Below are 13,098 nucleotides of genomic sequence, written 5' to 3'. Positions count from 1 at the left end.
TCCTCCTGGCTATATGCAGCAGCCCCTATAATAAGCACTAATGGCCCTTTCAGGACGATTGCTACTTTTCCCACAGCCCATCTAGTTCTCTCTCTCTGTCTCTTTATTTAGTCCCTCCAGGATTTCGGTGGGATTTGCTTGATTTTGCTGCCGCAATTCTGACATTTTGCATGGCAATATGCGATGATTTTGTAAATGTGTGGTGATTGGTTGAATTTGCGAGCCCTCTTTTTGTATTGCGGTGATGGGTCAGTTTTACGCGATAATATTGCGATGATTTGACTGTTTTATGCGGAAATAGTGCAGTGATTGGTCATTTGCAAGCCCTTCGCATAATATGCAGAGAATTGTTGATTTGATGCAACCAAAAAAAATGGGATCGCAGAATCCTGGAGGGACTGTCTATTATATAAATATACTGGTCTTAAGGAGAATATTCTGAGGACAGTTTACACATGTATAATAGGGCCGGGAATTTCCTGGGACTTCACAATGCGTTATTATCACGATACGTAGGTGCCGATACAATGTGTTTTGATGATTCTATATGTATTGCAATTCGATACTGCGATTTTATTGGGATTCGATGTTCCAAACATATTGCTCACTATATGTCCCTGACCTGTTCACCGGACGAGCTACTGTTGATAAAACAAGTTTACTGGAGAACGGAGACCAAGTAGAGACTTTTGGACAAGGTGGATAATTGTATAATATAAGGCAGTTTATTCAGAGGTAAAGATATCTGGAATAGCGTGCACGGACCCGTTCGTCAAACTCGTAGGGAGTTTATCAGAAGAGCCCCGAAACATTGTGTGCTGACATTTTATACAATAAAATGAAGTAGGTTGATTCTAGTAGTTCTGATCTTCTGATTGGTCCTGATGAGTTGGGCGAGGTCCCCTCCAGGTTAGTATCACTGTTGCATTGGCTCTGAGTCGGGTTCTCTGTCTTCAGATGTTCAGCCTAAGAGAAGGGGATTTTTGTGTGTGTGTGTGTGTGTGTGTGTATGTGTGTGTATGTGTGTGTGTGTGTGTGTGTGTGTATGTGTGTGTGTGTGTGTGTGTGTGTGTGTGTGTGTGTGTGTGTGTGTGTGTGTGTGTGTGTGTGTGTGTGTGTGTGTGTGTGTGTGTGTGTGTGTGTGGGGGTGTGTGTGTGTGTGTGTCCTCAGAGCAAGAACTCGTGAGTTGGAAGAACTGAGAGACCTATGGCGTGGGTGTTGTCCTTAGCCACCTGCTGATAAGGCTGACAAGATAGGACTCTTTTGTGCATTGTATTGAATACAAAGGCCCAACACAAAATGGGTCATGCACAAGATTTTAGTCAGACCAAGCTATAACATTATATATTTACTACGACACTACCTTGTCCCAGACCTGCTGTTTTCAACTCTCTCTCTCTACCATACCTGCTATTTCAACCTCTAAATGCCCGGCTATGAAAAGCCAAGTGACATTTACTCCTGATGTACTGACCTGTTGCAACCTCTACAACCACTGTGATTATTATTTGAGCCTGCTGGTCATCTATGAACTTTTGAACATCTTGGAGAAAAATCTGGCCTTAATGGCCATGTACTGTTATAATCCACCCGGCACAGCCAGAAGGGGACTGGCCACCCCTCAGAGCCTGGCTCCTCTCTAGGTTTCTTCCTTTCTGCCTTTCTAGGGAGATTGTCCTAGCCACTGTGCTTCTACATCTGCATTGCTTGCTGTTTGGGGTTTTAGGCTGGGTTTCTGTATAGCACTTTATGACATCTGCTGATGTAAAAAGGGCTTTATAAATACATTTGATTGATTGATTGATGTCTGCTGCAGGGGGACAAGTCATAAAAATAAAAGTGCTGAAAACAAATTGGCTCAATATTTTAAAAGAAGATGGAGTGCAAGCTAGGGTAATACTGTAGTTTTGGTGCCAGTACAGCTGACTAGCGTAAAAACATTGCAATATTGTAAACATGAATATAACGTTATATCATCCAAAATAATATATCAATATGTAACTGTCGATTTTTCCCCCATCACTAATGTGTAATCTTAATCTGGCTCCCAATACTCTTTCTCTTGAACCCTTTACACTCGTGGGAATTGGCCTATATGGATAGGGCTAAATTGACATGATTCATACAGAATATGAAATGCATTCCAATGCATTTACATATGTATTAGCATAGTACCAATTAAAAGGGAACAGTTTGGAGATTATGGGAAAATGATTAGACCAAAGTTGAGGACACAACAGTTCACCTGACACAAGACTGAATCCAAACATTAAACTGTTGATTTTATGTACATTTTACATTTACCGTACTTTTCGCTGCATTTGTGGATAACAAAATCTGAAAGTATTCTGGATACATTCAGTAACATGATAAGAATATTAGTGGAAAATGTAGGGTAGGTGCAACATAAGACAAAAAAATGACAAGGGTTTGAGTGAGAGGACTAACTGGTGTCTCTAAGTGGCCTCACGCCTCTCCAAAGTGTGGCCACTAGTTGCTTTGTTTGGAACACAGCCCTGCATCCCCGCCATCACACAACTACTGTTGTTGTTTAGGCAATCCAAAAACAGACCGTTATAAATCGCAACCTGGGTCAGGTGGGCATCATTTGAAAGCTTGTTCTATTGCCAACATGACCAGCTAAATTATAAAATACGATCTTACAATGTTAAGCTTTCACAGGTCAATTCAGAGAAACGGATCATCATTTTGTTGAGCATAGAAAGGAGTCCTGTGTGCCTCAGGTGTGTGTTCCGCGGCTAATTTTCTTCACAATAGAGAAACATAGGCTCATTCTGCTCAGAACATCCCAGGGTATGGCACCATGTCATCTTGTAACTGTACATCAAACATAGTGATCATAAACGTTGCCACTGTATATGACATGAGTTTTATGATATGAAAATGTGAAGTGCACATTTGGACTCACGGGGGTTTGGCTTGCCTGTATGACTTCAACACGGCATTTATTATAATCCTCAACGTTTCATCTTTCAAAATAATTTGAGTCTTCTTCATTTACAGCATTTTCCTCAATCAGAATATATATATCTTTTTTTTTACAAAAGTTGCCCAATTAGCAGGAGGGATGGGGGCAACTTCTCAGAATGGCTGTCAGTCAAAACCATACAACACTGTGAAGCGCAGAGCCTGAGCTCTGGCGTCATTTATAGCATGTTATTGTACAGCCACTGCATTCCAATTTAGCCTCTTATCAGTGCCCAAATCTGCCATTTTCAACCTGTATACGGGTACGAGTGTAACAGGTTAATAGCAGAACATTTAGAAATGTGCACCTCCAAAAAGAAGGTATGGCTCACAGATGGCAGTGGTACAACAGCTTCTTCCATTTCTGAGTTGAAAAATGTGTTTGCTTCCTATAGGGGGATTTGGTGCAAAGTTAGAAAAAGATCACACGTATAAACAATGAATTAGAGCCACACATTAAGTATTTATCCATATTAAAGGTCTAATGTGATGTCGCAGGTAGCAGCCCTGAGCCAATGTGAAACCGTTTCCATATAAGTGCTATCTAATTAATTCCATGAGTAATTGAGACCTCCATTTTTCTTGGGACCAGTAGAAACACCTCTCTCTTTCATCTCCCATGAACTTTGTCAGGAAAAGTTGATAAACATTTTAGTCAAACTTAGTCTGTTTTACTTACACTTACGAGAAAAGGGATCATCCCTGTGTTAGTATCAACTACAGGTAACGCTCATCAAAACACTTGCCTTCCATTTCTTCATCCCAGAGAAATACCATCACATACTTTGCATCAGGCACCATGTCACTAAATAAGCCTTCACACTGACGTTCCCTACAATCATGGTGGCACTCAATTAATACAAGGACGGTTACATGTTATAAGACATGAAAACTGCATTCCAGTATCGAACAAAAGCTCCCTTCTTTTCCGTGAAGCAAAAACACACTATCCATTAGGATATAATCCCGGGCTCCTGGGAGAGGCAGGCTAGTTTACTCAGAGATTACGGGTTGGCCGCCATTTATTGAGCCTGGGCTCATTCAGCAGAGGAATAAAGAGGAGACAGAGACAGAGGGGGGCAAAGCGCTGATAACAATGGATCTGTGGGCTCTTCAAACAAGCCGCCCCAGCCCAAATCCATGCCCTCTTCCATGGGTGTCTGATTAGAAGGTTATCCCACCCTCCCTGAGCTCCTGTAATTGGATTAGTCTCAGAGATTTCTGAAAATGAACTTCAGCAAATGGAATACAGCTCTAAACCAAAAACTCCTCGTAGAGTTTTCAAAAAATCCTAATTACAAAGTCACGGAGTGGTGTGTGACGAATGCACGCCAATGGCTTGTGTTTTTCGGTGACAAGGTTGTCCACCAACAGTACCACCACCACAGCTGAAGACAGAGGCTGTGTACCTGTGTGCCTCCACCCACAGGTGAGGCCTGCTCTCTGGGCCAGACTGGGCACCAGGTGGCCATCCTGCCAGCAGGCCAATGCTACTCTAATCAAGGATGTGGACCCCAGCTGGAGCTGCCAACATCTGCTCCCCATGCACTTGAGTGGCTAAAGGCAGGCTCTGGTCTGGGCACATACTGCATGAGCTGTGACCTTGAGGCAAGGGATGTTTAAGGGATTAGATGCAGAATATGAAGAGGTTAATGGAACGAACACAAACCACAAACAGAGAGAGACCACTGAAACCTAAAAGGTTAAAAGACACTTTAAGAAGTAACTGAACTCTAAGACATCAAATGTATCATAGCTTTTCCTGGTGTCTAAATATGGCTGTTGCACCACTGTCAACCGCCCATTACTTGCTACCATTTTTCCATCTCCTTGAGCTCCAGTAGGACTTAACCCAAAGATTGTTCAGTCCTCAGTACAGAGCGGCAGTCTACTGAGCAGCAATCAGGAGCGTGCTGTTGTGTAAGTGAGAAATGATTGACAGTGTGCCACGGTGTTCCCATTTATTTATTCTCCGGAGCTGTTTTCTGTCAGAACGGTTATTGATTTTTCCATAAAGTAAGAAAACAAGTACCATTGAGAGGTCAGCACAAATGAAACCAGAAGATGTAAAGCCCTCTGTCTCCCTATTATTGGTTACCACAGACGTCTTCTCCCTATTTTATATATAAGCCAACAGATAATGAGATCATCAAGGGGAATACCCAGTGGAAGCAGGAGTCTAGCAGTGGGAGGGACATGGGAGGAAAGAGACCAACCAGATTTACACACAGGCAGCACTATGGACTTCTATGGGACTAGCCTATTGCGCCATGGTCCAACTTTCTATATTCGTACTAGTGTAGCATACTGACACTGATGATTTCCTCTCTGTTGAGGGTATCAGAGGTTAGGCTTGATCATTTATGTAAAAATGTTGACCTCTGGCTCAGGCCTACAGTGGCCAGGCAGGACTGTATAAGCCTATTTAGTAAACCCATTATTATAATGAATATGACAGCATGGTAATTGATTGGTTCCAATGTCACTTATAGAAAGTCACAGTTGTATATCTAATTTTGATCAAATAATGCATTGGAATGCAATCAGTTGAACTCAGGACAACTATAGCTTCAATTATGAAGAATAAGATAGAAATTAACTTTGAAACCAATCAATACCTCACCAAGTGACATTCATTTGTGGCAATATTTCTTCCAACAAAGTAATGAGCTGAGTGATGCCTTGCGGCCAAAGAATCAGAGATCCCTCCCAACTGATCACCTCAGAGAGAGAGGAGATGAGCAGGAGAGGGGAATGCCATTCATTTTGAATGTCAATTTCATACTTAAAGGTGCAGAGGTATCAATGTGATACACTTTTTGTTTTAGATGAGGCCACATTGAATATTGACAACTAGATGAAGACAGGCAGTATAGATCATTTTAAATGTCGCCGTGTTTAATTGCCTCTGTCAGATAGTAGTTATGCCCATGACTTTTATATTACGGGCCAAACTACCTCAGTAACTTCACCACATAAAGGGTAAATGGAGCATGTGATATTTAGGGGTAATTTGCAGTTTGACTTGGTCTGTGTCAACAAAGGCTAGTGATAACATATTTTACAATGGATATGTTGTAAATATTGCAAAGGTTGCAAACATGATGTAATATTTAGAAAAGTCTAAATGAAACCTCTTCATGTAAAAACCAAGACTATTTCTATCCTATAGGATGTTATATTATTGTCCTGCCCAAATAGATATTTTCTCACACAAAAATAAAATAAAAGTGATGTTAAGGTATATGCATAATGTTTAGAACATTACCCTTCAGACATGTTCTCTTAACAAGCCTCTCATTGCTCCTTGGCCTCTCGGACCAGTGGGATCTTATCCGTCCAGCACTCCTCTACCCTGAGGCCCACTCCATCAGCCTCCCTGTCCACTCCCACTCCCACCCAGCCTCCAGCCCCCTTCTTCAGCCTGGACAGATGCTGCTTTTTGGACGACCTGTGGTTCCCACCCGACTTGCTATCCATCATGACACCGTCAACTTCTGCTGCAGGCTGACCGTCACGTCTGAGGTCATGCGTTTGACCTTCCGCCTTCTCCTAAATGGCCGTCCTGGGGTGTTCGCTGTGAAGGTGTCCGACTCAGGCCATGAGTGCTGCTTGGTTTTGATGGCCTTGCTGTTGCTGGAACAGGAGGGCCAGCACTTGGCCACCATCATGTCGTCTGAGTCACTGTAGTTGGCGGTGGCGGCGGAGGGGGCCGGATCAGCATTCTCCCGGCAGTCTTTGGCTGCTTCATCTAGGCTGGACTCGGAGGCCTCGCTGAGCCAGCGGCCGTGCTCCATGGGGTGGAGGGAAGAGTCACAGATGCGTTTCCATCCCGACGTCGGCGGATCTGCCTGCGCTGCTGCAGAAGGGCTCAGAATCATCTCCTCCCAGAGCTCCTCTAGCTTGGTCTGCTCTGAGGTCAGCTCCAGGGCTGACACCAGGTCATGCACCAACATACCACGGCTAAGGGCTGTTCTTAGGCACAGCCCTTAGCCATGGTATATTGGCCATATACCACAAACCCCCGAGGTGCCTTATTGCTATTATAAACTGGTTACCAACGTAATTAGAGCAGTAAAAATAAATGTTTTGTCGTACCCGTGGTATACAGTCTGATATATCACGGCTGTCAGCCAATCAGCATTCAGGGCTCGAACCACCCAGTTTAAAACAGTATATACATCATGTCAGGTCAACTTTATGTTTCCTTGACCAGGCAAGCAATAGATGCCTACCTGTAGTCCAATATTATAGTTAGTATGAAAAAAGTATTCCCAGTGGGTTGCAGAAAACTTCCCTCAAAGTGACATTGTTCCTTGTGTGTGGAGCAAGACCAATACATTTAATGTATATAATACTTTTTTAAACAATAGAAATAAGTGTTTTTAGAATGTCTGACAAGTGCCAGTAATGGAAGTTTTCCTCAAAGCCAATGTGTGGCTGAATGAAGTGAAAAGTCCTTTACCACTCCTTTCATCTCTCAGATGAAGGCTGGCTAAATAATGAAAAAAATAAAAGTCTCTGCAAAAATGAGCACAAAGGCCATTTAATCTCTCTCATCTTCCTCTTAATAACTGCAAATTTCCCCTTGGGCCCATGGGAGAGGGCCTCTCTGTGCCGCTGCCACCTTATCTGTCCCCTCCATATTTCAGCGTGCTGAGCGGCTTCCTCAGTACCGAGCCCCCGGCCTCCTCTCGCCGGGCCTGTGGGAGAGCTGGGCTCCTGGGCCCGCCATTGTTCTGGCCTGGGAGGCAGTCCGGGGAGAGGCCTGAAAGCCGGAGAGGGGGAATAAAAAAAAATCTGCCACCGCTTCATTAAGCGCCAGCCTTTCACAAGCAAACATATCAGAAACAGTCCCCTTTCAGAGGCGGTAATTAGCAATTTGAAAACCTTGCCCCCTCAGGATATACAGTTTCAATTTAGTCGGCAGGACAGCTTTAGATTCTAAGGCACTTAATATTCATTGTTTCTACCATCTTCCCAATTTCTCAACGTACATTGTCTAGCCTTTCACTGGTGATAAAGTGTTTTATCTGTCATGTAATTCTTCTTTTCAAGTTAATTTTTATAAATCATTTTCAAAGGGATTTGTCAAGAATGTGTGGGATATGATAGCAAAGCGCTCTTCAAGAAGCACCAAGCTGGAAATCCTGTAGAGTTGTGCATGCTTGATTAAGTTGAGAAGTAAATAGTCTATGAGAAAACTTGAGGTAACTCCTTCTAGCCAGTAGCTCTGCCACAGAGAAGACTCTCCCCTCCACAGGAGAGGGCATATGGGTATTTGAATTTCAGGTCAACAAAAGCCAGAATTTTTTTTCCAAATATGACTGTGATGACCAATGGATATTGTAAAAAAGGTCATCTTCAGACAGCTATTCTAGCACAGCCTGGGCATCCTTATACTGTAGTACATGCTGTTGTATCCGGCTCGAAGGACCAGTGCTGTAATAGAGATAGCCTTTTTTTACAGATAGTGATACTGTAGTTTTACAGTATATGACGAAGTTTTATAATGTCTAATACTTTAACAGTATGGTAGCTGAAATTATTACCATTACTTTTTTGTATCATTGTTGGTACTGCTATACTACTTATTTTGCTGCCTGGATGAGAGGCCAAATGTTTGCAAAGTGTTTAATAACCCAAGCCTCACGCTTTACCTCAGGGGGCAAGAATAACACTTATCTGGGGCACTCTGAATCCTTTGTTTCTAAATGCTACCCATTCCATTGCAATCTGCTTTGTCTAATAAAAATAATTGATTTTTGCCTCTCACATAAATGAAAAAGGAATGTGATTAAGCATTTTGTCTCAAAATCTAAATTCAAGATCCTCATCAAAAATGGAAAAATATACAATTCATTAAAGCCAGAAAGAAATGGCTTAAAATGTAAAAAGAGGGACAGGGAATGAAATAATGAATGGAGTCCGAGTGAGCTATCTTTCCTAGGCAGAGCGCCACTAGGGATGTAAACTCCCAGCCAGCAGAATGAGCTACCTATCTGTGAAAAGAGTGACTGTTCCATCCTATTTGATTTGGCTTCCCTATCATCTCTTAAGAAGATGTCAGCCTGACTTCGTCTATTGCTCTGAGCCTTTATCAACCCATAGACGCTCCGCTGCAAAATGGGGAGCCTCATTTCAATGCCTTTCAAGGAGCAACACTAAAGAATAAGTGTTATGCGATAAAAAGAGGGTTGTTAAATAGATCTGTCTATTTGTATGGTAATAATGATTGCTTAAAGACCTGGGGCGTCATTACTTGTAGAGCAAGGAAACAAATCTGTATTCAGGTATTGTGTTAACATGCCTCTCCAAATGACCTTGTGAAACTTTTACACAGTAACAAATGAGTTGCATGCTACGTTTTTTCATTTAATATTTTTCATTATTTTCTCTGCTCTAGTCAGACCGAAAGCAGCTTGGTATGGGAGCATCCTGTGGCTGCTCAGCACAACTCACTGTCTTATGATTTGATAGAAAATGTGGCTCAATGTTCCCCAATTGATACAATGTTTCCCACAATTATTGTTTGTTCTAGTCACATTCTGGGCTTAAAGATGACTCTGTTAGTAATGTTGACAAGGTCAGAACAATTTTCTTCAGAGGATATCATCCTGACATTTCCCAATCCTTCAAAAGGAAATAGACCTACCATTTTAGTAATCATTGTTGATTAAATAAGCTATTATCCTTAGTTGCTAGTGCTACATACATTTTTTGTACTTATAAATTAATGATATATGCCCATTGATTCTTGAAGAACATAACTTATAACTGCCTCATGATCTTAGTTCAACTGACGTACCCCTCAAAACATGGTTCAAACTATAATGTTTATATCATGGATGGTCAGTCCTTGCATCCATAGCTCTGTCTATAAATGTGAGAGTGGTTACATTTCTCCAGGCCCATCCCTCAGCTTTTTACCAAAACGGAGACAGGTTATTGTTTCAACTAACGATTCTAGCTTTAAGTCACTGCTAGCTACAACAATGACCGTATGACAAAAAACATCAACTGAACAATATGACAAAAGCCAATCTCTCATTAGGATTCAAATGATCTGGCCCCAGTTGGAGTAAGCTATTAACAACATTATCTGAAAAGCTGGTCCACAGACCTCAGGAGCATTGTTTTTGTTGTTAAGGAAATCAAACGGTTGTGAGTGTGTTTGTTGTGGGTCTGTACCTGAAGACCTCCTTGAAGCACATTGTTTCAGATGTGTTGTTTGCTACAGTTAGTGATGTCAGTTAGTCCCAACGAAGGCAGGGTTGACATGTCAATTTGGCAGAGGGGCGGGCCAGGGTTCACCTCAGTCATTTGATCCTTTATCTCCCCTTTTGATATCTCAGTCTTGTGTCAGTACAAACAACAACAGCCCGTCCAATGACGTCTGCCAGAGAGTGGCTGATGAACATGATTGATTCTTCAGGCATACCAGGGGATGAGTACAACAATGACATGAACACTTGATGAAAAAGCTCCCTTCTCTCCATAGAGCAGCTGGAGTGAGTCAGGGTGTATGCTTTGTGGCCAACCCTCTCAATAAAAATTATCTAATAAAAACACACAATAAAGGCCATGTCCATTTATTCAAATATCAATACACCTTGTGACATTTGTCCCTGAAAAGCAATGGGTTTCTCTGTATATTCTGTGTGGCCCCTACATGTCTCCATAGAATATATTGGGAAGGAAGGGAATGGAAGAACTGGGGATAAAATAGCTAATTTATCCATTAGCAACCCCTGGTTGACCTGTGAGTAATCTTTGTAACCCAGAAGTAAAATCTTGCGTAACTGGGTCAGCTGCGTGATTAACTTGTGTTCATTTGTGTTAGAAATTGTCCCGGCAAAAACAGTCTCCACCCTTCTGATCCATGTGGGCACACACGCAAAGCCAGGGGCGCAACTTTCACTGGGGACGGGGGGGTACATGTCCCCCCCCACATTCTGAAATTGCATCAGTAATAAATGAGTAGGAAAGTGTATCTATAGGCTTGCGTTGTTGTTATTATTAGCGGCTTGGGTCTTTTTTAATATCGAGGAATATTTCACTTTCTCTGTTCATAGGAGTAACAACATGAATTTGTGCATGAGGCAGAAATAATGCAGTGCAACTCGAGTTTCACCATCATCTGGAAGACGGTGTCCCTTTTTGGTAAGGGAGAGAGGAGGGATGTTGAGAGGCGGACCCTTAGTCTGATGCTCTCTCCCTCCGCTGACACTGACCATCAGATGCAGGCACCATATGCCCAATAAAATAAAAATGAAAAGCTAATTATTTAGCTGTGCTTCACAAGTAATACAACAACAGATCTATTACCGGTGTGATCATATAGCCCACCTTAAATTTTGAAATATAATTTAAAAAAATGGCCCTAACAACAATGCATTGATAGGGCAATTCAAGCTAAGCCAATATGCAGCGATAATGTATTGGGCCTATAGCGTACTGCACAAACCTCCTTGCTACAGTACTGTTTTTAATTGGTTAATGTTGCATAGGCTTAAGTTTTTAAGCGGTAGAGCTCAGCTTGCATTTTGACTCAAAGTGATCTTGACTCAGAAAAGGTTGGTGACCACTGTTCTAGAGTTTTCCCTGTTAACACTATCAACGTTTCCCTTTACTGTGGCAATTGTGATCGAATCAATGCAATATTAGCCACTTTCAATGCAACATACTGAAACAAAACAAACTATGCAAGAGATTTTGTTGTAGCCAGAACGCATCGGAGTAGGATTCTATTGCAATGACATGCACTACTCAGCCGGTACTCTACACAGACAGCTGTGGCATAAACAATCAGAGCTGCAGTAGGCCTATATGCAAATAGACCATTGCCATATATGGATCTGTGCAATTTACTTTGAACTGGACTGTGTTAACAGCATGAGCGGTCATGAGTAGACGCACTTGTTTTGAGATCAAAGTGAGAGCTTTATGTAGCCACGTGTGCTCATTTTGTTAATATCCTTTGCTAGTTAGTGAGTTATTAACCCAGTTATAGATAATTTGTAGTCAGTAATGGGGAGTGATTTCTTCCTACAAGAGCACAAAACGTATACATTTGAAAAGCGAGTCAGGTAAAGAGCTTTTTTTCTGTCTTCAAGGGGCATAGTTGTATTTTGAGACAGGCTTGAATAAGCTGAGTAGCCAATAGGCAGAGGGTAGCATAATTTGTCTGATTCTCTGTAATAGTGATATGGGAATAATAATGCATTTTATTTTGTAAAGTGGTTTCTTGCATCAAACAACACAACATTTTCAGTCACCTCCTTGTCTGCATGTTTTTTTTCAAAAGTCACATGGAATGTAGGCCTACATTGAGCACCACACATTGGCTGCTACTGAATGATAGAACAGCTATTTCCATGTTAAAATGTTATGGGATGCATTTTCTCCATTGTTTTTGATGGTAGGCCACTCTGGTAGGCCTACATTATGATCAAATAGCCACAGTAGCCTACATGGCCACTGTTAAAACTGTAACTTAAAGCGGGTACAGCCTCAGTGTTCACAGTAAACGCGAGCTGGAAGATGCACAGAATTTTCACAATGTTCAAGTTTACACTCAGCAGACCTGAAATTTGCTCAGTGCCTAATTTTTTTTGAGGGAACATTGCAGGAGGCATAGCAGTTCAAGCACCGCCTTCGCCCAATCCTGTTACGTCATGTTGGCCAATCCAGCTCTGCACCCCATGCCTGACTTCAGTATGGCCTTCCCCAGAACTGGTCACCTGCTTCCATTTATCTGGTGGGATAACAAAAAATCTGTCAGGAGGCAAGGGGAGGATTTTTCACTCTGCACCAGCCGAGCTGGCAGATTGAGACCCCGTAATGCACAAGTCTGTTTTTATTATTCTTGCTGGGGGAACACTATTTCATCAAGCGCATGATTCCACAGAAGAGAGGAGATAGCCCCAGCCGTCTATATTTCTTCCAATCAAACATTCCAAGGGGAAAAAATGAGTGGGTGCCATCAAATCCCAGAATAATGCTGCCAGATTTTATGTAAAAAGAAGGACTGATGGACAAATGCAGGAAGGCAAGACAGGTTTAATGACATGTGTTCAGGAGCTGAGATTGGAAAACTGACAGAGAAA

General features: G+C 42.1%; 1 protein-coding gene across 1 annotated transcript; it reads right to left on the bottom strand.

Annotated features, from left to right (window-relative positions):
• Positions 1–6,286: 6,286 nt before the first annotated feature.
• LOC121539751 (G patch domain-containing protein 2-like) lies at positions 6,287–6,945 on the bottom strand. The gene is given in 2 exon segments (XM_045207414.1): positions 6,287–6,465; positions 6,468–6,945. Coding segments are annotated over 2 exon segments (657 nt in total).
• Positions 6,946–13,098: the final 6,153 nt, after the last annotated feature.

The sequence above is a fragment of the Coregonus clupeaformis genome, chromosome 25, assembly GCF_020615455.1.
Source record: "Coregonus clupeaformis isolate EN_2021a chromosome 25, ASM2061545v1, whole genome shotgun sequence".
NCBI lineage: Eukaryota > Metazoa > Chordata > Actinopteri > Salmoniformes > Salmonidae > Coregonus > Coregonus clupeaformis.
This window is presented reverse-complemented; position numbering and strand designations above follow the sequence as displayed.